Source organism: Lycorma delicatula, chromosome 3 (assembly GCF_047948215.1).
Source record: "Lycorma delicatula isolate Av1 chromosome 3, ASM4794821v1, whole genome shotgun sequence".
Lineage (NCBI taxonomy): Eukaryota > Metazoa > Arthropoda > Insecta > Hemiptera > Fulgoridae > Lycorma > Lycorma delicatula.
The window spans coordinates 100,652,227-100,679,255 of record NC_134457.1 but is presented as its reverse complement, the minus strand read 5'-3'; the positions used below and the strand labels follow the sequence as shown (position 1 = coordinate 100,679,255).

General features: G+C 31.3%; 1 protein-coding gene across 4 annotated transcripts in view; it reads right to left on the bottom strand.

The window, feature by feature from the left end:
- Nedd4 (E3 ubiquitin-protein ligase Nedd4) overlaps positions 1-27,029 on the bottom strand; it is a 137,851-nt gene that overhangs the window by 72,365 nt on the left and 38,457 nt on the right. For all 4 annotated transcript variants that reach the window (XM_075360268.1, XM_075360266.1, XM_075360267.1 and 1 more), the window contains exons 3-5: positions 16,389-16,470; positions 8,003-8,041; positions 3,938-4,098 (exon numbers count right to left, since the gene is read on the bottom strand). In XM_075360268.1, the coding sequence (XP_075216383.1) occupies positions 3,938-4,098; positions 8,003-8,041; positions 16,389-16,470 (282 nt within the window). The remainder of the gene's footprint in view (positions 1-3,937; positions 4,099-8,002; positions 8,042-16,388; positions 16,471-27,029) is intronic.

Here is a 27,029-nt window from a genome sequence, read left to right as displayed (position 1 = left end):
ATTATAACTTATCACTCCCAAGGTAACAAATAAAAGTCCTTTTTTCATATTATTTCTGTTTTGTTTTGTTTCTCAATTTTTACTGGTCTTTGACATTCTTGTAGTTTTTTTTTGCCAGTTCAGAGCTATTGTAAATATATCATCAAGCTCTACTTACATCCAGCTATTATTCATGCAATGGCATCCGAAACTCCTACAATGTTTAACTGCTTTACATTAATTTTGATTCCTCTACCTTTCTCTTTCACTAAAAAATGGATTCATACATGTCAAATAAATAGGATAATAAAAGGCAATCATGCTTCGCTCTTCTTCTAATTTTTGTTAATCACTTGCTTCCATTATCTACAAAACGTTTTTTTAACTCGCTGTCTACATCACTTAATTTTTTCTATTCAAATTACCAGCATTATCTATTAGTACTTATATCTTTAATAGGTAACAAACAGTTTTTAATTGTTTTATACAACTGTGCTACACTAAAGAAAGAATAAACAATACAATCTTCTTTTAAATTATGACAGACTTAATTAAAACTGAAATGCAGATGATAACAAAGATGAATGCTACTGAAAGATCTGTTCAAAGAGCTCTTACATTTGCATCATATGTGGGACTGTGTTTATAACAATTAACAGACATCAGCAATAAAACTTAAATATAAAAAGAAGTTCATAGAAAAAAAATTAACATCCACTAAATCTACTCCAATTTTAATTTTAATTTCAGTCTAACAATCAAATTTATGCTATTACAAACATTCCAATAGAAAAAAAATCACATCTCAAAATTCATTTCCTTAAGAAAAAAAATTATTCAACCAAACCAACTGATTTGGTTGAATAATTTGTTATTACCAATTAACTAGGAAGAATTAAACTAGGAAGGATTATAATAAACTTATAAACCAACTAACTACACAAAAATTGTAACTTTTTATTTACAGCCAGATATAATTTCTTATTAATTAAATTTCACTAATAGTGGTTTACCACTATTCATTTCTTTCCTTTCTTCATCATAGGAAAACAAATTACAAATGACACACACAAATTATTTTACTAACTTTAAATAGAAATGATTGACAATTTTAACAAAGAACAGTGGTTTTATGATGCAGTATCAGAACAACAAATAATTTGGTAAATTTACCAAATTATTTGGTGCAGACTTAGTCTTTAACTGTTTATATAAGGATTAAGAGTGAGAAAACTATTAATTATCAAAAAAAATCTGGGATATATGAGTTTTAATAGCAATCATTGCCGATTTCTGTAATTACAGCATTTCAATAAATTACATATTTGAAATTAAATCAGTTTAAAGAAACATAGTTCATTTGAAAAGTAACTACATAACAAAATTATATTAAAACATATATATTATAAACATAATTATATGTTGAGAGATTGTACACCATGCACTGGAATGTTTTCTGCAAAGGTCGGTAATCCTACACAGTATGCAGTTTGCTTCTGCAACACAGTTAGGCTGGTGTCCTTGAGTCAGGAAGGTGTGTGTTTGTTCTTTGTTTTTCATTGTGTTTATTGCCTTCGAACAACTGAGACAGTGTTTTTCCATGTGAACTTGGAATGCTGTTAACTTTAAAACAGCAAATATATTTCTCTAAATAAGTCTTCTCGTAAAATACATCACCACGAGCATGGTGAATTCACATTCCACATAAACTGGTTCCTAATTAACATAATAAAGTAATCATGATTTACAGAGAAGGAATCAGTAAATGACTATGACTAAGTAGTAGACCATCAATACTCAATGAAGAAAAACTCCAAGACATATCAGCTGCTGTGCAACAGTCCTCAAGTCCATAAAAAACTGACCCAACACAAAAACAATTGGCTCAACACTGTTGCAAGTGCACACAAGAAAGTTTATCTCTCATTCCACTTATTAAAATTACTGACCACCACAGGTTACGGAAAGCAAATTCAATACTATGAATGATTTCAATAGTTTCTACCAGGCAACTCTGATGGTATTTTGACTATGTTTTCTATAACAATGAAGCGTAGTTCTATTTATCAGGGTATGTGTGCACACAGAACTCACATTTATGATCTGCCAATGACTCACATGCTATATAAGACAGATTGGGGTGTGGACTGCAATATCCAGGAACAGAACAGTTGGCCCAATATTCATTGCAGAAACAATAAATTCAGCTCGTTAATGTAAAATCATTCACAGTTCTCAAGAGAGCCAAGGACAAAATTAATAATCTTGAATTCAACAAGATAAACACACATACAGCCAGGCAGTCTATGATGTTACTGTAAAAGGATTTTAGAAATTAAATCATTTCTAAGGGCTTGTAGCCACCCCATTTCTGAACTTAAGCCCTCCACATTTTTACTTATGATATTATGTAAAATCTAATGTTTACTGAGAAAACCCGTCTCTACGAATTTCAAATTTCTATTTGTAATTTCACAAAGACATTACACATGAACAACTTATAAGAGTCTTCAAGACAATAAGAAATGCATGCACATGTTCATAGAGATCATTTCCAACAACTAATGTAAAGTAAGCTGATGTTATGTATTGTTTTACTAGTACACAATGAGTAAATATATTTTTTTAACAAACTGTAGTTGCTTTTACTTTCATTTAAATGACTATTTTACTATTGTACATGTTTTTAAGTTCAATTAATGGCACTTTCTAGGACTGTTGGCCTAAGAATGGCCAGACCAAATGCCAAATTGTAACTCAGCTGACAGCTTGATGGGAGGTAATAGAAAAACATATATATATATATATATATATATATATGTCAAGACTGCTCTGATTCGGTGTAATTAAAAAAAAGGAAGTGTAACAATACTATATTTTAATTAATTTTCTACAGAAGAATATAGCTAAGTTAACAGTCTTTAACAGCTTTATAATATTAAACTGCATTTATTTTAGGATCACATAAGAACACCAAAAAATTACAACCGTATCCAGAAGTGAACCAAGGACCTTAAGCACAAATACTAGTAGTGCTAATAACTACACCATTCATCCACAGCAGTTTCATAGCTTAAATACTATCCGTTTAAAATTTCCAATTCTAATACAATTTTTCAAAATAAAATAAGAATTTCTTCTTAAAAAATTTAGTAATTTTGTGTTGCATTTTAAAATGTTACCTAACTGTTGTTGTGTCCCCAACAACATGAGATAATACTATGCATTATATTCATTTTTAATAAGACTTTATAATGACAACTCTGTAAATAAAAAACATTTACACTAAAAATAAACATAGGCATATTAAACTAACACACTGATACTTTCCTTAGCTCATCAAAGTGAACCATAAAGAGTAAAATTATATAACAACTAACAGAATTAAAATAAATTTCTTGATAGCACGATAAAGTGTAAAAAATTTTACGACTATTAAAGAACTCATTTCAAATAATGGAACTTTTTCTTCCTAAGTTCCTTTCAGATCTACTTTGACCTAATCGCCAGCATCTTCTTCAGTGGAGTAAAGTTATCAACAGCAGTTAATAATCCCACCAGATTAAGGTTTAAAAAGCTCTCATAAATGTAAAATCAAACAATATGTTCAGTCTATACTGTTTGTTAATACACAAAATTAAACTGTACAAAAAAAAATAGAACGTACATAATACTAATAAAACAAACACTGAAAAAAACAGCAATCCAGACCTATACAAATTAAACTGGTGGTTGAACTAAACACTGCACAGGACAGACAGTATTGCATTCACTCATATATATACAAAAAACAAACAGAATAAAATTTCACTAAGCATCTTAGGGAAAAAAAATTTTCTGCATTTTCTCTTTAGATATATATTTTTCACATGTTTATTTTTAATTTTTTTAAGAATGAGTTACTTAGTAAATTTTTAAAAATCATAAATAAAATTTTTATAAAGAAATCACTACCAACCTTCGAGGTCTTAAAATGTACTGTTTTGTTTGAATAACTCTACCATCTGTTTCCTTAGGAAGATTTATTAGTGTTAATTCAACCATCCCAAGGAAATCATCACGAGTTAATCGGTTTTCATCAAACACTTGAAGCACTAACTTGTGTTCAGCTGGTTTAACCTAAGAGCAAAACAAGAATACATAAACAAGGAAATCAGTATAATTTTACACATAATACAAACTTAACTACAAATAACAAGTAACTAATATATATATTTTTTTTTGTCTTCAATCATTTAACTGGTAGCTCTACAAGATTCTGTATCTAGAGCCAGTAGTTTCACTTCAGTATACCCTCTTTTTTCTTTTTTCCTGTTTAGCCTCCGGTAACTACCGTTTAGATAATTCTTCAGAGGATGATATGTGTGAGTGTAAATGAAGTGTAGTCTTGTACATTCTCAGTTCGACCATTCCTGAGACGCGTTAACCGCTAGACCAACCCGGTAGGTTTCAGTATACCCTCTACATCCTACATCTCTAACAACTTGTTTTACATATTCCAAACGTTGCCTGCCTGCACAATTTTTCTCCACCTACCTGTCTCTCCAATATCAAAGCGACTATTCTAGGATGCCTTAAGATGTTACCTATAAGTCTGTCTCTTCTTTTAGCTACATTTTTCCAAATGCTTCTTTCTTCATTGATTAGGGTAACACCTCTTCATTTGTCACTTTGTCTACCCATCTGGTTTTTAACACCTCCTATAGCACCACACATCAAAAGCTTCTAATCTTTTCTTCTCAGGTGCTCTTTGGACGTTCTGCATTCAACTTGACGTTCTACTTCAAGTTTCACTTCCATATAGAGCTACACTCCAAGCACGTACTTTCAAAAATATTTTCTGGTGTTTAAATTAATTTTTGATGTAAGCAAATTATATTTCTGATTGAAAGCTCAATTCACCTGTGCTATTCGGTATTTTATATCACTCCACTCCATCCATCTTTAGTAACTGTACTTCCCAAATAACAAAATTCTTCTATCTCCATAGTCCTTTGTCATCCTACTTTTATATTAAGTGGTCTGTCTATTTTATTTGACGATTTTATAAATCATAGCAGCTTTATCTTTTCACCTTGTACTGTTACTCCGGATCTAAATTGTTCTTCTAAACATCATTAACTTCTAGTTCTATGTAAAGATTAAAATACAACAGGGATAGGGAACATCCTTGTCAGACTCCGTATTTTATTACTGCTTCTTTTCTTATGCTCTTCAATTATTACTGTTGCAGTTTGGTTCCTGTAAATTTTAGCAATTATTCTTCTATTTCTATACTTGAACCCTAATTTTTTTTTTTACAATGCTGAACATTTCTTCAAGTCTATAATATCAAATGCCTTTTCTAAGTCTATAAATGCCACATATGTTGGTTTGTTTTTCTTTCATCTTCTACTTTTAATCTGAGCGCTATAATTGCTTTCCTTGTCCCTGCACTTTTCCTGAAACCAAATTGGTCCTAACACTTCTTCCACTCTCCTCTAAATTCTTCTGTACAGAATTCTAGGTAAGATTTTTTATGCATGAGTAGTTAAGCTAATTGTTCTGTATTCTTCACATTTATCTGCTCCTGCTTTCTTTGGTATTATGACAACACTATTTTGAAGTCTGATAGAACTTCCCCTTTTTGTAAATATTACATACCAGTTTGTATAATCTACCTATCACTTCCTCACCTGCACTGCGCAGTAATTCTACAAGTATCCCATCTATCCCAAGAGCCTTTCTGCCATTTATATCTTTTAGTGCTCAATTAAATTCAGATTTCAGTATTCTATTACCCATTTCATCTTCTTCAACTTTCTCTTCTTACTATATAACATCAGTTTCTAATTCACCTCTGTATAAATCTTCAATATATTTCCCCCATCTATCACCTACCTACCTTTCACCTATCATCTACCTACCTTTTCTTTCATATTATAAATCGGTGTGCAATCTTTAACACACTATTACATTTTAACTTATGTACCACAAAACTTTCCTTAACTTTCCTGTATGTTGTCTATTTTACCAATGATCATTTCTCTTTCCACTTCTAAACATTTTTCTTTAATCCACTCTTCTTTCACTAATTTTCATTTCCTGCTTGTAGTATTTCTTAATTTTATAACATAAAGTTCCACTTACCAACAATTTTAAAAGTATATATCTGGGTACTTTCAGAGCCGTTACTCCATCATCAGGGATTTCCCAAAAAAATGTTAATTCAAATTCAAATGTATAATTGTATTTAAATTAAAATTGTTATGTTCATAATAGTTGGTCAACAAGAAATAAAATTAAATTGTATGTCAATAAGACTGTAATGTCATGTTCGTAAGATGTTTGCGACTATTACATATGTAACAGTTTTAATTTAAATGTAATTATACATTTGAATTTGAATTAACATCCTTTGGGAAATCTCTGATGATGGAGTAACGGCTCTGAAAGTACTCAGATATATACTTTTAAAATTGTTGGGAAGTGGAACTTTATTTTATAAAACTGTATTAATACCAACGGTGCCAAATGCTTAGTAAATTATTTCTTAATTGTCAATAGTTCCTTTTATCTTCTTCATCACTTACTAATATTCTTATACTTTCTACATTCATCCATCGGCTGCAATACATATTCTGACATCCAAGGTTTTCTACTGGTTCTCTTTGTTCTGCCTAAGTTTGCTTCAGCTGATTTAAGAATTTCTTTTTTAACATTCTCCCATTCTTTTTCTGTATTTCTACCTTATCTTTTTTACTCAGACCTCTTGCGATATCCTCCTCAAAAACCTTCTTTACCTCCTCTTCCTCAAGCTTCTCTAAATTCCACCAATTCATCTGACACCTTTTCTTCAGGTTTTTAAACCCCATCTACATTTCATTATCAATAAATTATGATCACTATCAATGTCTGCTCCTGGACATGCTTTGCAGTCGACAAGTTGATTTCTAAATCTTGACTTAAGCATGATATAATCTATCTAATAGCTTGCAGTATCACCTGGCTTCTTCCATATGTATATTCTTCTATGATTTTAACATTTTTAAACTGGGTGATGGCAATTACTTAATTATACTTCGTGCAAAACTCAATAAATCAGGCTCTTCTTTCATTCCTTATGTTCAGCCTGTATTCACCCACAATATTTCCTTCCTTGTCTTTTCCAATGCTTACATTCCAATCTCCAACTATTATTAAATTTTCATCCCCTTTTATGTGTTAAAATTGCTTCGTCAATTTCTTCGTACACACACTCTACCTCCTCATCATCATCATCATGGGCACTTGTAATCACAGATGTTAAAAATCGTTGTCAGCTTAGGTTTTGATTTTAACCTGATTACAATATGATTCTGTCACTAAGCTTTTTGAAATAATCTACTCTCTTCCCTATCTTCTTGTTCATTGCAAAACCTACTCCTGCCTGCCCTTTATTTGATGCTGAGTTTCTAAACTCACCTGACCAAAAGTCATTTTTCTCTTCCCACCAAACCTTGCTAATTCCTACTACATCTATATTTAACCTACCCATTTCCTTCTTTAAATTTTCTAACCTACCAACCTTTTATAGACTAAAATTTCTTGCTCAAACTCGATACGATTGTTATTTTTTAATTTTCTGGTGACCCCTTCCTTAGTAGTCCCCACTCAAAAATCCAAACGAAAGATTTGTTTACCTCCAGAATATTATACCAAGGAAGGTGTCTCCATTTTTGTTGCAAGAAAATGCAGAGCTACATTTTCTTGCCACTCTGTATCACTTAGCAATCAAGCCCCCTCACCATTGGCAAGATCTCATGAGATTCATAGAGGGATATATATATATATATATATATTATTATTATTATTAAATATATCAATATTAATGAATAATTACCAGATTTACTAACTGAACAGACTCTCCAATATAAGTGCTTCTTCCAAATTTCACAAAAATGTTTAAAAATGCAAAAAATAACCCATACAAGTTCATATTAAGCACTGTATTTAAAATAAAACATAAATACTGGTGATAAAAAAAAACCAAAGAAATACTTACTCTAAATATGAATTCCTCATTCCAAGTGGGATTCAATGTCTGAAAAATAATAAAGGATTTAATCAGACTTGGAATTTCATGAACTGTGGTTTCATTCAAAGTTTACTTTGAGTATAACGGTAATAACCTTAACTAAATCAATAAATTTTACATTTGAATTTTCATATACAAGGTATGATAACAAAGTTTTAAGACAGGTGCTGCTACTGCACAATAGGCGGGATAGGTCTGCCCATGAGTGTAGAATGGGAAGTTTGTTTTGTCCTTGAAACCTCCAAAAAAGGTCACTACAATACCTTCATTCAGTAGAGTGACATTCTGGTGAGTGAAGGTGTGTTTTCTATTCTCATTGATTTTGCAAAATGGATGAAAAAAATGGATTTTTTTTCAAAACCAGAAAATTAGCTTCAGAAACTGAACTAAAAAAAAAAACAGCCTTCGAGGAAAATGTCTGAGCTGGTCAAATGTTTTTATCTAGTTCAACAGATTCAAAAATGTCCACAAATCAGTCAAAGATAACCCCCAGTTTGGCCTGCCTTTCTCAAAAATATTGAGGAAGTTCATAATTTGGTACACTCTGACAGTAGGCTTACAATCAAAGAGATGGCTGATGAACTGAATCTAAGTCTGTATGCAATTCCATAAAATTTAACTTAACATTTGAACATGCAATGAGTGTCTATGAAATTCATTCCAAAATTGTAGTCAGAACAGCGGAACCAACACCAACTTGAAATGTCCCCAAGAACTGAAAAACTAAGCCAAAACTGACCCAGATTTGTTAAATATTATAATTACAGGCGATGATGAATTACAGGTTTAAGGGTATGACCCAGAAACAAAAAAGTCTGTCGAATGTGAAGATAATGTTGATGGTATTCTTCAATTCTATGGCTGTCATGCATGACAATTTGTCAACATTTGTCCCTAGGGGGCAGACAGTCAACCAGGAATATTATAAAAATGTCGTTCAACATCTGCTGAAAAAAAGGCCTGCACTCTGACGAGACAAGAATTGGGTCCTCCACCATGACAACACATCGACTCATTATGCGTTCCTGATTACAGAATTTTTAGCCAAATTCCAAATTCCTGTGCTTCCACAACCCCTCTATTCCTCTGAACTAGCCCCTACTGATTTCTACTGTTTCCTAAATTGACATTTTTGCTGAAAGGGAACAGATTTGACTCAACTGAAGATGTCCACGCAAATATGGAAAGGGTTTTCAAATTTTTATCATTTATGATAAAAATTTATTTAAACCTGCATACCAGACAAATAACCATTTAATAAAACATCTAAAAAATAATACACATCATGCTTCATATGATTTACACAATTTGTGTGGTAATAAAATAAAGTGCAATGATTGTGACCATATTTATATAAGTAAAACCACTAGATCCTTTAAAACTAGATTTGATGAACATTTTAGATACTACAAATGTAGAAAATTGGGCTTCTCTAATGTTTCTGATCATCTTATTAATAATTCACAATCGATATTCTATATTTATACAAATTTAGAAGTACTAAAGGAAATTAAGAAATACAATATTAATACAAATAATAGGGGTTTTGACATTTTACAAAGAGTTTACATACATACATATAAAAGTAAATTTAATTTGATCAACCTACATACAGAGTATGAAGATGACACAATCATAAAAGCTGCTGTAGATAGCAGCACTTCTTTAGGGGTTGATAATTCATATTTTAACTCTGTACAGTTATATAAGTTTGGCTAGCAAGTCTACATGGATTTCTATTTTATTTTTATTACTGATTTTAATTTAATTTAATGACTTTATATTTTATAAATATGCAATTTTTAATTTTAATTATTTACAATTTAAAATTTTTGAATTTAAAAAAAAATTAGTTTTATTTCTGTTTTGATTTAATTGAAAAAGATCTTATAACAATTTTAAATCTCATGTATATTACAATGGGGTTTTTAATTTTAATTTTAATGTGTAACTTGCAATGAATGATTTGAAAAATTATATAGAGCAACTGATGACACGAGGTACTCGTGAAAGCACTCTTGCTTGGATTATGGAATAAAGTAGGTGTCATTCCATTTTATTAATTCTGTACTTGGGTTGATCGGATTGATAGAATTTGTATAGAGCAGAGGAATATGACTACCAAAAGGATAGATTTTAGAAAAATAATATATATATACATATAAGTGAATAGCTGTAACTTATTACTTAATTATTGTTGATATAATAATCACAGAAATGCATAAAAAAATCGTAAAATTTTTTTACCAAAACAAAAACCTCTATAAAAAAAAATAATATCTTAAAAAAATATTCATAGCTATGAAAAAGGAGAAACAGTAGAATATTACATAAAAACTATGTACACCTTTAACACTTAACTAGACTGAGAAGCTTTTAAAAAATGAAAAAACTAACCCATGATGAGAAATAAATGAGCAAGTAGAAAATCTGTTCTATGCATTTAGCTCAAATATCAAGAAACTATATTCTTTTGATCTCTTTACTTCCTATGTACTTTACTTTGATCTTATGTACTTCTCCCCAAAAACAATTTTTTAATGTTATGAAAAGCAGTCTTTTAATTCATTGATTTCATTTAATACAAGAAACAAAACTATGTTTAATTGCATTAAGTTCAAATAAAAATTTTTAATTTTGTTAGACAGTTTACAGACACTTTCTTAATAAAAAATGGTATGTTAATTAAATTAGTTGCTTTAAATTAAGTATGTATATAGTTTTTTATTTTGGGGGGGGGGGTTTGTGGACAAAAATGCTTTGGCATTATTATTGCCCAAACATGATGTATGTGTTTTAAAAACTAAGTCAAAAAGATTCACAATTAAAATTAAAAAAAAAAAATGCCTAAAAACAAAACATGAAACATAAATACAAAATCAGAATAAAAAAATTAAAAAAAAAAAACTTGAAGTAGAAAGTTAAAAACAAAATCCAAACAAACTAAAATATTAAAAAACAAAACAAAAAACAAACTAAATGTTAAAACACAAAAACATACAACTACCAAAAAAAAAATTGAAAAGCAGTATTAAAAAATATGTAAAATATTAGCACCCTGGAGAAATAAAAACACCAGATCTAAAACTTCTTTATTGCCCAGGATTTGATGAAAATTCCTGGGCAATTTACATTTATGACAGAAGGCTAAATATCGTATGCATTCCACAAGAATGTGGTGCACAGTCAAGCAGCAGTTGTATCGCATGCATACTGGTGCATTTACTGCTGACATCGGATACCCGTGAGTAGCTCTCGTATGTCCTATCTGCAATCGGCAGAGGACGACTTCTTCACGACGAATTTTCCGTACGAGGAGTCCCATGGCAACACAGAACCTTTAACGTACCAGAGTTTGGTATCTATCATAGCCATCCAGTTATCTTGCTACTTGGCGCAAAGAGTAAGTTTTACACAGTTAATAAAGTCAGATGCAGTAACATGGGAAGTGAAGGATGGTTGACTACATGCGTCTTCAGCAGCAGAATCTGCACATTTATTACCCAGAATCCCCACATGGCAAGGGATCCAGCAGAAAAACTCACTTGTGTTGTGATGGTTCAACTCAGCGATTGCACTGTAGATTTCAGTGACGATAGGATGTCTGGAATAAAAGTTTTATAAGGCTTGGAGAGCACTACACGAGTCACTATAAATAACAATACGGTACTTAGAATTAATGATATTCAAAGCCTTATTTATAGCGTACAGTTCAGCAGTAAAGACACTCATAATACCAAATAGACCAGACATAGGAGTTCAATCATTAACAATAAATGCACAGCCAATGGTATTGTTCTGTTTTGACCCATCTGAGTACACCACTGCATTCGAGTTTGCCTTGGAGAGAATATGGTGAAACATTTGCTGAAAGGAAATAGATGGTGTTGATTCTTTATTGTATTTTGTGAGGTCAAACATAAAATTTATATGGGTTATTGTCCATAGAGGATATGAAGACAGATAAATAGGAAAAATAGAAGGTGTGGCAACATTCATAAGGTGCAGTAAACGTCAGGAACGAACACCTACTAGTGCAGTAGAACATGGACAGTCCTCATACCTGCGAAAGTAAGTATTTCCAAGAACTGCGTCAAAAGGCAGGTGATTTGGCTGTCCCTTAAGACAGGTAAAATAAGATGCTATACCTGGTTTCGTCTATCCCAAAGTGATGGCTCGCCACAGTCGACCAGGATGCTTATGACAGGGCTTGATCTAAAGGCACCTGTAGCAAGCCAAAGGAAACCATGATGTACAGCATCTAACATCTAAAGCACGGTACTACGCACTGAAGAGTAGGCGATACAACCATAATCCAAATGGGAACAAACCAACGAGTAGTAGAAACACAATATACACGACTGATCAGCACCCCAATTGGTATTGCTAAAGACTTGCAGCATATCTAAAAGTTTGGAACACCTCTTTTTCAATTTTTTGATGTGTGTGACCCACATAAGATAGCTATCAAAAAATAAACCTAAAAATCTTATAGAAGAAGAGAAAGCAATTAGCTCTCCATCAAGAGAGACCTGTGGAATAAAGGGGTCCTGTTTACCCCTCCCTCCTGAAGCTTTATTAGCGGTTTCCCAGGAGATGGGGTCACCAGGGGTGGAGGTTTAGTCAGTAGTGCGCAGGAGTACATATGTATTTTCTCTAACAGCTTGCAGAACCTGTTAGTCAGTCCAGCACTGCTTGTAATGCTCGTAAATGGGGTTCCTACACCTAAAAAAAAAGTATATTCTCCCTGGACTCCCCATTCTTTGAGGGCACGTAGAATACCATGCCACATCGAATGCCTTGCTGATATCAAAGAAGTAGCAATGAGGCAGTGACATAGTAGAAAAGTGTGTTGAATAGCCGTCTCCAGTGACACTAAATGGTCAGTGGAGGATCGTCCTTGATGGAAACCACACTGTTCTGGAGACAAAAGACCACGTCTCTCCAAGTACCATGCAAGTTAGCAGTTCACCATTTTCTCCATTACTTTGCATAAGATGCTAGTCAAGGAGATAGGGCAGTAGCTTGAGGGGCTTGCTTTGTCGTTACCAGGTTTAAGTACTTGTATATGACAGCGGATTCAGACCAGACAGTTGGGAAGACTTGTGCAGAGAATAAACCATTATAAATGCTCAATAGGCTTTGTAACACCGAATGAGGAAGGTGTGACAGCATGCAAAGACGAATGTTGTCAAGTCCAGGGGAGATGTCATGTGAGTTTTTGAGTGCATGTGACAACTCAGTGAATGAGAATGGAGCATTTAATTCACTGACAAAATCACTAATGTTGAACAATACTTCCATATGTATCTTGTACCTCTGAAATTCGTTACTACATGATGAAGTAAGAGACACTAAGCAGAAAGAATTTGCTAAGATATTAGCCACTGCAGAAGATGATGTAAGGAGTTCTCCTGCATGAAGAAGCCCAAGAATAGATTGTGATGGTCACTGCTGTGAGAGTCATTGCAAACAGACCAATTAAAACGAGGGAATAAACTCGGTGAGCACACAGAAAAGTCAATGTTGGATAATGTATATTTATTTAATAAATAAATATAACAGATGTTAATATTAATTAACTTTATTCAATTACAAGAAAAAAGCAGTATACATAACTAATACTTATCTGTAAATGACTCAATATTAATAAATGATATCAGCAGACTAGTTGCTTTTATAAAAAGTGTCCTTTTTATATAGATCCTGTGCATATGCAAGTCATAAGAGTTTAATCTTTGTAGAATATGATAATAATTACTAATCTCAATGATCACAGATGGAATCAATGAAGCAATTTTAGTTGAAAAAAGAAAAGTAACTTCCTTTTTGCCAATAAAATGAAAATTTGATTAATTAATTATATAATAAAATGTAACCATTTCTTACATTTAAACACTGCATTTATAGACAGCAAACTAAACAAAACTATTTCATTCAATTTATAATAAATCAAAGACTCAATAATTATTTAATTAACTGGATCTGGATGAGACCTGAGAACAGAATGCTAATCATTAATTTACTTCCAACAGCTATAAATGGATTGAATAATTTGAGTAACTTCACGTCCGGCTATCTCAGAAACCCACTTTATTAACTGCTGTTTATGTAAACATACAGGAACATTTTCAACGGTTTTTAATATTACTTTAGTATTTTTATAAACAATATGTACAATACAATATTTAATTGCAGCAGGGTTTTTGTTAATTTTGTCAATGTGTTCTATTAAGTGGTGAAATTTTTTGAATTATTATTAGAAAATCACTACAATTTACTTATCCTGAACAGATTTAAAAAAAAAATTGTTTTACATCAAATATTTTAAATTCTTTGAAAAACTGATAAGTAAATACAGTTAACCTTTGTTCCAAACTATTTTTATTATACATCTATGGACAGTAATGAGGTGGGTTTTTAATGGGTAGTATCTAAATTCATGAAAAATCAAAAAGTAATTAAAACTGTTTATATACGTGGACCTACCTCTGTAACTTCTTTATAATGAATACTCTGTACATATGAGGCTCAAGTTAAGCGATTATCAATGACTAATCTCAAAGCATTTATAAACATCAACCCTTTCAATATTCTCACAATTATATTTCTTATTTAGTGAATCACCCACCACAGTGATACACCTTCATTTAGAATTAATTAGATAACAGTAAACATACTATAATATCTAACAAGACTTAAAAATGCATATTCTAAACAAGAAACAAAATTTCACTGAACACTAAGCAGATGAATTATGTACCAACTATTACCCAGTTAACAAATAATACTATACTCCCTTCTATTATATGAATTCAATGCTTTAAAAACTAGGACTTTCTGAGGTAGAGCACAGATATTACTTTCAACTTGTTCCAATTTACTGCATAAAAAGAAAATAGTACACTGTGAGGTCTGTAATGCTTCAAAACTTCAGAATGTTGTGAAGTAATGGAAAGTATATCCTGCCTTAAACAATTAACAATGCAATTGAGGCATTATATCAAATCAAGGCATTTCATACTAATATACGAGATGCTACCCAAAAGTTCGGGGAATTTTACCATAAAAATAAAATAGCTTACCATAACTTATAATTTCCACCGTCTCCTTCAGAGTAATCCCCTTGGGCATTGATACAGATATCCTAGCGTTTTTCCCATGATTCCATGAGTCTCTACAGGTGTAAGTGTTCGAAGCACGTTCTGCGTTTCTTCCTGAATCTCTTCAATTGTGTTAAAACGATGGTCTTTCAATTGAAATTTTATTTTTGGAAAGAGAAAAAAATTTGACTATAATAGTCAAATCACTACCGTCCTTCTGGAAGCCAAGAAATTCCGAATTGCTAGTGATGTGTGCACGGGCGCATTGTCATGGTGCAGAACCCAGCTGTTGAACCCACAGATCTGAATGTTTGTGCCTAATGCTTTCACGTAACCTCAAAACTTCACAATAGAACATCCATCCCGTAGACAGTTTGATCAAGAGGAACAAATTCCTTATGATAATGCGTTTGATGTCGAAAAAAACAATCATCATGAACTTCACGTTGTTGCGAACTTTGCGTGCTTTTTTTGGCCGCGGTGAACTTGGTAATTCCACTGTGACGACTGCTGCTTAGTTTCAGGGTCATACCTGTACACTCATGTCTCATCACCGGTTATGATGTTTAAGATGATGTTAGGGTCATCTCTTGCTGAATTTTTCAATTCACTACAGACAGCTACACGATTTTGTTTCTGGTCACTGTTCAACAGTCTCGGTACAACTTTTGCAGCAATGCATCTCATCTTCAAATTGTCCGACAAGAAGCGTTGCACGGACCCATATGACATTTGTACAATTGCACAAATATCATGGATTGTTTGTCTACGATCTACAACAATAGCCTCTCGCACTTTTGTGATGTTTTCCGGTGTTGCGCTTGTTGATGGTCTAACTGAACGCTCATCGTCATCGACTGTTGTTCGTCCATCTTTGAATCGTTTGTACCACAAAAAAGTTTTACTTTTGCTCATAGCATTGTCACCAAATGCTTCCACAAGCATGTAATGGGTGTCTGCACCAGTTTTTTTAAGCATGGAACAAAATTTGATGCAGAGGTTCTTTGCTATTTAAAATCTGCCATTTAGAACTTCGCCGAAGCAGTACAACATAATGTTACACAACCGCACGAAAGTCAACAATGCAGCCTCTCACCATCACAGCTGTTGGAACACTGATTCACAAAGATTACTGTTAGCCACAGTAAGCAGGTCGTATCGCGTGAACAATGGTTCACGCGCGAAATTCAAATTCCCCGAACTTTTGGGTAGCACCTCGTATGCTCATAAAACATGAAATGTCAACATACCTTTTTCTTCGTTTTGGTAAGTACTGAATCAACTGTCTGATCACCATTTATAGTGTTAAGATCAATTCTAACATAAGGGTCACTGAAACAAAATAAAGAAAAAAACTCATAAATTATCACATATAGAATTAATTTATTTTTTTAATAGATAAATAATAACCACTTCTTTAACATTTATTTTGTAATAGTTAAAAGACTTTTTTCTTTTCTTACTTCAAATATTTCATAATGAAAATATAAGAAAAATTACAGATTTCAGAAATAAAATTAAACAAAAATAATGGAATATAATGAACTGATAACAAACAAGTAAAGCACTTGTTAATCATCGATATAGCAGTTTGCTCTTTAGCTTGAAATGGGGTATCAATTAACCTCTTTGAATCAAACAAGATCCGTCTTTTAACTCTGTTAATCAACATTATAAAAAAATAATTTAAAAAATAAATTAAACAAATACAAATAAATGTTAAAGGAGTACACATCGTCATCTACAGAAAAATATTAATATTCTTATTTCTGTAACACAAACAAAACCCACACAAAGATAGTTATGAAGATTTACAAGAAAATAATTAACAACAAAATATATTGTAACGTTAAGATTACATAAACCAGCAAGTCCAGGAGTCAGCAAAAATAATATAATAAACCATCAAGATCTACTAAATACGTTATTTATTTATGCCTTTTACTGTAAAACTTTAAAACATTCAAAATGCTTAAACTAAAATCATAACTCAAATAAAAAATAAACATAAGTTTAATAAGCAATAAAACAAAAAAAATTCCAAGAGCTTTCACAAGAATTTCATAACCGATTAATTTTTAAAAAGCAAAAATTCCTTGTAGTAATTTCACCGATGATTTTAAAAGACTAAATACTAATGAAACAAAAAAAAACTTTATCAATTATAAATTATTCAGTTATTGATACCAGTTCCATTCCAATTACTGCCTAGTCTGCATACCCACCATGCCTCTATTTCTACTCCTGACTTCCAACTACTTCTCCTTCACTACTTGGCATAATTTCATAACATCATGCTATCTTACCATTATCTTATTCTTTCTATTTTGTTGGATCTTCTCCTATCATTCTTCCACCCAATTGATATCTTTCTTATCATCTTCTTAATATGTCAATACCAATGCAATACGACTGTATTAAATAAAATATATAGCAATATAAAGCATAGCAATCATCGGTAAATTATAATTAAAGAAGTCAAACTACAGACATACTGCATCAATATCTTTTTAATTAAGTGCATTTCATAAAGACACACGTAATATGTTTCCAAAGATAACAATAGTATACAAATATTAATTTAATGATCAAGTTTTATACATTTTAATGGCCAGCAATAATAAAAACTATTCATCTCAAAGCATAACACACACAAAGAACTATGCTTAACAATTATGAAATTAATTTTTAAAAAAGAAAAGGCTCAGAAACAGTTTCCAAAAATTTTATTTAAATTCTAAAACTAAATGATGACCATTTCAACTGTTAAACAATTATCAATATCATCAAGAAAAAAGAATGTAAAAGAAAATAAATAAGTGAAAGATAAAAAATATTTACAAATAATCAGTAATCATGAAGCATAATAAAATGAATATTTTTTGCAAGATTTTAAGAATAAGAGTAAAAAATGAATTACAAAGTGCAAACAGCTATTGTCATTTTAGGTAATATGAAGTATAAATTTATTTTGAAGGCAATTAAACTACTGAAACCTACAACGCAGATTCCCCACCATAACTTAATCACACTTGATATAGGCTGGACAGATAAAATTTATCTCAAGAAAGTTAGATAGCGTGAACCTTACAATAAAGAGATATTCCTACCTCTAAACAAAATTTAAGGGAAGAGGTAACCATTTAATGTTCTTATGATTGAAAACTTTCAAAAAAAAATGTTTAATAAACTTAAAAATTCAGCAATTTCCTATCAGATAAATTGCTCAATAATGTAATGTGAAAGTTTTCAAAGCAATTCCCATAAAAACCAAGAAACTAATACGATACCTATCATCATTGGAAAAAGCTGCTGGGAAATCCAGTGTCCAGTATTATTAATAAGGTCAGAAAAGCAGATGTCAATAAAATTCTAACTGTTGAACACTGTAAAAATCTGTTGACCAAACTCAATGGTTAGCTGTAGACCAACCTACATTTATTAGTGTGTCATTGACAAAGAAATTACTTTCAACAACTTATTGTGAAAAAAACTGAATAACTGGAAATAAATATGGGTTGATCACACTGAAAATGTGAAAGTAAAACTGAAAGGGGTGATGGAGAGTATTAGTAATTAAATTCTAATAATGACCTTAAGAAGTTAGTTAAACATTAATTTAAGTTCTAATGTCATAATATTTTTCTGTTTTTTTATTCTTCTATTTACGATTCAATATTCAGTAAAATACACAGTCTTTTGTTACGTTATCTTATTTTATAGTCACAAAATTGGATCCTTAGTTTTTTAAATTACTTTCCATTTTTCTTGAGAACAGTTGTATGTAAAAATGATATTAGTGCAATTACATGAAATATAATTCTATCAGACATATGGTGTGTTGTACATGTCAAATACAACATGCATTTGACATACAACATATTTGTAGATTATGTGAAAGATTGTATAAGTGTAAGTTTGGATGTGAAATCCAAACTGTGTAAGTTTGGATGTGAGGCAAGTGAAATGATAAATTAGATTAAACTATCAAAAATATTGTTGAATTAGATAAACATGCTGCCAAAATAAAAACTTTAATTGACTGGCTGAAAAAATTCCTTGACTAAATTTACTGTTTAATATTTTCTCTATTTTTTATTATTATATTATAATATATCCTCTAATTATTTTTATTTACCTTTGTTATTACTAATGCTAATATGGATGTTTCACACATATTGTATTTTTTACAAATGCAAGACCAAACCACAGACAATGTGTTTGGAAAGTTGGTGTGCAATGGAATTATGGAAGTGTAAAGACAAAACTTTCTTAATTATTACTTTGTATTTTTATTTCATTATTTTATGGAAACAGATATTACAATACTGGAAAAGTTTATATAAGATTTTAAAATGATCTCCAAAACTAAAGCAATGATTTACAAAACAAGGCTACCAAGGGGGTAGGTAATAATATTGAGTAACAGGAGGTACTGCAGGTGATTGTATATTTAGAGCTAAGAAAAGGTGCTGAGTTCTGATACCTAGCAAAGCAGTAATCTCAAATGTCCCTAATATCGATTAAGATGTGGGCTGGAGAACACCAAATCAAAGGTAGGATTGATTTGGCTGCACTTTAATGCGAGTGATGTAAGAGATCATTTGGTTTCGTCTGTTATTTGAGGGAAGGTGGGGGGTCAATAAAATGTTTAAACCATTGATAACTGCCCATTAATTAGTCATTGCCAATAATTTAGTCTTCTGGCATGATCTGAAGATTTCAGTTCTTTTCTTACAGCTTTATGCTTTACAGCTTCTTTTTGATGTAGCAAGTTCAATATCTTGCTGCTGTGCATAGACATTGATGTTTGATTTGAATTAAAAAAAAAAACACTGGCATGGATAATGGTTAGCATCAGTGTACCATTTTTTTTAATGATCAAGATGCTATTACTGTAAATTATGAACGCTCTTGATCTATAATTGATGATATTTTGTTGGCAAATTTGGAAATATCTGATTTAAATGAGAAATGGTTTCAAGAGGATAGGGCCACATACTACACAGCTGCTGAAACAATTCAGTTATTGTGTCAAAAATTTCATGATTTGATAATTTCACAAAATGGTAATGTCAATTGGCTACCAAGATTACGTGATTTGACTCCCTCACACTTTTTTCTTTGGCATTATGTTATGTCAGAAGTCTACAGCAACAAACCACGAATGATTGATGGTTTGAAAGAACAAATATTTGGCATTATTATTAGTGGAATTAAAATTGATATATGATTTTGATTTGAACATGAAGCTGATTTCAAATCACACAAAACTAAAATTAAATCAACATAGCTATGAATGATATTGTTTTTCAAACATAGTATAATGTTATAATAAGCTTCAAAATAAAAGAAATCTTGGTTGATATTACACATAATTTTTATTTTACACCAATTTTACTTTTTCTGCTAAAAATTAAAGATTCATTAATGCCAGCTTTAACTTTGTTAATTACCACTTAAGTACTTAGAAATATCATATGAATATGAATCCTTAAGTAAATGTGATACCATGTTACAGATATAAGATCTACATTTATTGACCATATATTTCTTACATTTGACCAGGATGTGGAGTCAGTCATAAGTTATTGAAAATTAGATAAGCAATCATAGAGCAACAGAAAATATCCCTTTCTAGAGAAATAGTTCTATTAATTTTATTTCTGCAGTTAAAATCAATGGTTACAACTTCCTAAAACTTATACTAAAAAAATTTGATAAATGCCAATGACATTAATCCTGTTTAAAGATTCCTCAACATTATTTGAGATTCAATTAAGTACATATAAGAATATAGTGCATTATAATATAGGAACTAGTAAACTGAATAAACTTAAACCTTGAATGACCAACAAATTGTGTATGACAATTTAGAATACAGATAAAATGTTCAATAAACTAACTAAAAATCCAATCATCTGAAACTGAAAATCGAATGCAGAAAATTAAAAAATTAACTTATTATCTGGATCAAAAAAGGTAAGTTGTCAAAAAAGAAGGAATTATTGTCATACCATTAATAAAAACCTGTTACGAAAAAATGGGAAATCTGAAATAATGCTTATACTAAAAAATTTTCAATGGAATAAGATTTTAAATAGCAATATTTTTTTATGTTTAATAAATAATTCAAAATAATTTGTGATATGGCTATCAGATCTAAGAAAACAACGCAATGTAACAGAGAAAATAGTAAATTGAAGAAACTAAATAAAATACACAAATTGATAAACTAGCCAAAGTTCCAAGGTTTCAGATAGGTATGAAGTTACTAATGCATTTAAAAATTATATTAAAGTACCTAAGAGGGATGTTCCATCTCTTAGATAACCAATGAGCAGAAACAGCATTACAAAATTAACTTTTCACAGTTTTTTTGTGATAGACATTCATCCAGTTACAAATAATGAATTATTAAAACTCATATAGTTACTAGAAAGGATGTAAAATCACCAGGTACTGATAGTGTACCATCTGAAATACTAAAGAGATTCCTACCAAAGCTACTCCCATTTTAGTTAAAATTTTTAGCCCTAGCATTTCTTCAGGAATAATTCCAGATTCCTTCAAGTTGGTATATGTAGTGCCTGTTCATAAGAAAGGTTCTAAGACAGAGATATGAGTAAAATTTATAGTATTTTAAATAATTACAGTGGAAAAAAAATTGCAGGGTTATTTATTGGTAAAAAGAAAGAATTTGACACTAACGACATAATATTGTTAAAAAATTACACGAGTCAGTGTGGACTGGCTCATGATTGGTTCTGCTAATATCTGGAGAACAGGAGACAAGTTAGTGTGGGGGAAACAAAAAATGAAATTTTCTTCATAAAGAGTAGAGATAATAGGGTCAGTATTAGCCCTACTCTATTTCTCAGATTCATAAATTATTAGTATACAAAAAAATTGCACAGACTAACTACATTATTCCCAGATGGTATAGCTTTTAGTTTACGAGGCTTATTCATAAAGTAAGGGCTGGATGGTTATTAAAAAAAAAAATTAAGTTGTGAGAGAAAGAATTTACTTACAGTTTTATTTTATTAAATATCTACTTCACTTTCCCACAAAATCACCATTCGGTTCTAAGCAATTTTTATAACAATGCACCAGTTTCTTTAACCCCTCTGCATAGAAGTTCACCACCTGGGAATTCTACCGGTTGACAATGGCAGTCTTGAGTTCCTCACTGTTTTCAAACCGTTGTCCACAGGGGCACTTTTTCATATCAAAGAAGTAGTAGTCACTAGGTGCAAGGTCGAGACTATATGGAGGATGGTCAAAAGGTTGCTAACAAAAACCTTGAATCTTCTTCTTGGTTAAGGCAGTAGTGTGAGGATGCACGCTGTCGTGAAGGAGGATTACACCAGACAATAGTTTCCGGCATCAGCAATTTTGGATCGCATTTCTCAGTTTGGTGAGAGTTTCACAGTATGCATCAGCTGTAATTCTTGACCCACATTCCATGAAATCAACCAAAATGACACCCTTTTTGTTCCAATATTTTTTGACTCTAGTACAGACACTGCTTAAACTTTTTCAGTTTTGGGGAACTTGAATGGCTCCACTACATTGACTGTTGTTTCGATTCTGCACAGGTGTAGGATATCCACGTCTCGCTGCCCGTAACAATGTGGGAAAATAAATCATCTCCACTTGTCAATAGCGGTCCAAAATGCTCAACCACTGCTCATTCTTTGCCCTCTGTGTTGGTCAGTGGGCATTTTTGGTACCCACCTTGCACAAAATTTGTGATATCTTAGCTTTTCTGTAACAATCGTGTGGAGGTGCGTCCGTCCAACATCCGGAAATTCATCAGCCAGAGCACTAATCATCAATCACATCACAGTTTTGGTTCACTTGTTCAACAATTTTGTCAGTCTGAATACTCAGCCTGCCACTCCGCTTTTGGTCATGCAGATCTGTGCGGCATCAGTATCAATATCTAACCTTTCTTTCACTCATTACTGTGATCCATACACTAGGCACAACTCCCAATGAATTTCAAGAACTGAAGATGTTTTTACACACAAAAATTGACTGCACTTCACAACTGGTGGGAGAAACAACTGATGCAGATTGTGATCTATATTCACAAGCAGGCAAACGACTACTGAATCAATACAAGAACTGCAGTGGCTTTATAAATAGCCAATAATGACCCTGCATGCGTGAAACTATGTTCAAATCCGCTAATATTTCAATATAAGCCGACAGCCCTTACTTTATGAATATAACTCATATTACCAAAATGCAAAGTGATTTAAATTGTCAGGCCTTTGGTTTTCTCACACTGAACTTCTAATAAATGAATTTAAAACAAAATATTTTAATTTATTTCATATTTTTACCTTTTGATCTTCCAATACTTTTTACATATCATTAAACAGATTCTATTCTCGTTAACTGTAAATATGAGACAATTAACAAAGTGTTGTTTTATATATATATATATATATATATATATATATATATATATATATACAATGTTTTACATACTATCATTTATAATAAATTTATTTTATTATCAGTTAATAGGGAATGTTGAACAACAATAACTGCTCTGGCTTTTTATATTTATAATGGACCAAATACTACTTGCAATTTTTCTTTTAGTTTGTCACATGTATTGTATGTACACTGCAACTACTGTCTTTACAAATTAAATTATAAATATCTGTTCTTTCAGGTTCAGTTTACTTTCAGCATTTCTGAAAACAGAGGCCAATTTTTTAAATGTACCCAAGATAATGTTAAAAGTTGTGATTATTTTTTAAATATTTTTTTAATTTGGCTATAAGGAGGGTAGGCGGCAATAGTCAATTTTGTCCAACCCTATTTCTGTACTGTTCCGAAGCAAGATTGTTTTGCTGCATTTCCTAAATTTCATATAGATTTTTATACCATATGGTCTTTCTAGCAAACTTCTGAACTCAGCTTATAAATATTTTCTACTCAGTGTCTACTCATTATGACTGTAAAATAACCAAAATGGCTTCTTAGTTTTAGACTTTAAGTAAATTTTTATTTTTAAGTAAAGTCTTTGAGCATAACCTTATTTTCAAATTCATTTAATAAATTTCATTTTTTTTTTATAAATAAAAAAGATAGAGAAAAAAAAGGCAGAAATGTTACAAAATTCGTTAAGTGTAATTTAGTTAAAAGAAATTTTAGTAATGACAAAACATAATTTTTTCTCATTAAGTATACTGCAAAGCTCTACCACAAATATGTTTATAGTTCACAATTCAGCAATGAATAAAGGTCAACATAGTATCTTACAACTACATTTACTATTGCTTATAAATAGCAATGACTACAAAAACCTACAATTAAACACGATTTAAAACATTAAAAGCAACAATTAATCTTGCATTAAAACAATATTAACAAATTATGACCACCTCTTCATGATACATTTGCAATGGACTCAATACATCTTTTACTTAAAAACAAGTCTGAAATAAGAAGAATTTAAAAATTAGGTCAATAAACTACATTGTAAGCTACTATTCAAAGTTAAAAATCACTTATGTAATAAAAATACATGAATTTATATTTATAAGTAAATATTAATTAACATGAATTTATATTATTTAAGTATATAACCTGATTGCCATTTTAATCAGACCATTAAACACTGAAATATCAACTAAACCTTCACATTTAAGCAAAACATTTTCAGACTTAATAAACTAATAGGAAAAATCTACATTTATCTAAAGTACATGTTATACACCAATGTATCAAGAAAATCAATTAAATAATGTTATGTTAGTTTTTATTATAAAGGTACTTATTTTTTATGAAGTTTCCACCCTCTTATAAAGATTAAGTAAATTTTTGTAAACTTTTAACTGTTATCCATCACTAAAACATTATTTAAACATTTAATTAAGCATCTATAAAATGAAACTACTCAATATTTTGTTTATATCAAAATGCAGGTCAGACCACCAAACCTCCATGGAAGATTGGTAGCATTTCTAACTTTCTAGGTTTGAATCCTATCAGGCTTGGCATTCTCAAACATTCTGTTAAAACAAAATTAATTTCTCCTGATAAATAAGAGTATGACAGCAGTAACTGGACACCAGATGGACCATGAATAAATTAAAAAAAAAAAAAAAAAAGGTATTACAATTTGTTGTTTTCAAAGGGTTACAAAGGGAAAATATGTTTTTTGTGGGAGGAGGGGGCGAAAAACGCTTTCACATTATCATCGTCCAGGTTAAAATAATAAGAGGTTTCTTCTCGGATATTAAAATATTAGCAAAATATGATTAAAACTATCATGAAAACTAGGGTAATAATAGGAATAAAATTGAAACAGTTAAAGAAACCAACAATTAGGATAATACATGAAACATGAATAACAAAAGAAATTTCCAAATTTTGATGGTTAAGTATATTAATTCTTTTTAGAAGTAATAATTCTTGTCAGAAGTAATGACATTCTTGTCATGTCCTAGGACATGCTGAATGTCCCTCAGCAATTTCAATTTGTGATGTAAGGCTGCACAGCATATGCAGTCCACAAGGATGTGGTACACAGTCAAGTGGCAGTCACATTGGATGCACAGTGGTACACTCACCGCTGACATCAGGTGTCTGTGAGCTTTTGTATGTCCTAATCACAATCGACACAGGACCACTTTCTCTGAGTGAATTGTACTGCATGAAGAGTCCTACAGTAACACTGTCTTATAGTCCCCATGCATACTGCCCAGTTAATTGTCTCCAAGCAATTTTCCAGTAAATCCAAGCAATAATTTGCTCAGATTTTTGCAAAAAAAGTGTCACTGTTCAAAATAAAATGCTTAATAAATTTTTTAAAAGTAATAATTTGACCAAAAAAATAATTGCAAAGATATTGAAGATTAAACAAATTATGATGGGCACACCGTTTTTAAATCTTTGGTGACATTTTCAAAATTTTTTATTTTGTAGAATATGAGACTAGCCTTAAATTGCCAAATTTAATTAAAGTAGGTTTATCCGTACCTGAGAAATAATTTTTTAGTTGAAAATCACAAAATTGCATCCAGAAGAAAAACAAAGCAAAATAGGATTTAAGTTGATATCAACGTTTTTGCTCATTTGGTTCTTGAATCACTTCCTAAAGTTCTATTAATACGTCCCAGAACACCCCATATACGGTGAGGTCAAAATTAAAATTAATGGGGTCAAGTCTCCATGGAGAATATGTACAGGGATAGGTTAGGAAAATAGATGGTGGGTCAAAATATATAAGGTAAATTAATCAACAGATATGGACCCCACTGGTGCTGTATTATGTGAATGGTTTTCATACCATATTGGAAATGAGATTTTGTGACGAATGCTTTAAAAACCAGGTGATTTGGTTGTCCTTTAAGAGGGGCAGAGTAAGATGCTAGTAAATGATCCAGCCTATCCCAAAGTGATGGCTCACTGCAATCAACAAGTATGCTTACAACAGGGCTTGATCTAAATGCACTAGTGGAAGGCAAAGAAAAGAGTGGTGCATAGCAACCAGCATTTTAAGTGCAGTATAACACGCTGAAGAATAGACGATACAACTGTAATTTAATTGGATCGAACTAAAGAATAATAAAAACGTAATATACAGAATAGGTCAGCTCCTCACTTGGTGTTGCTAAGAACTCATAGCATATCTAGAAATTTTTAACATCTTGTCTAACTTTTTAATGTGTTTGGCCCATGTCAGACAACTGTTGACAAGTAAACCTAGAAATTTAACGTCAAGAGATAGTAATTGGCTCTCCATTGACAAGGACTTGTGGAGTGAAATGGTCTCTTAGATGAAAAAAGGCAGAACATTTGTTTTCTCCGTTGAGAACACGAAGCCTTTGGATCAAGTTTCAAAGCAAGATATAGCATTCTGT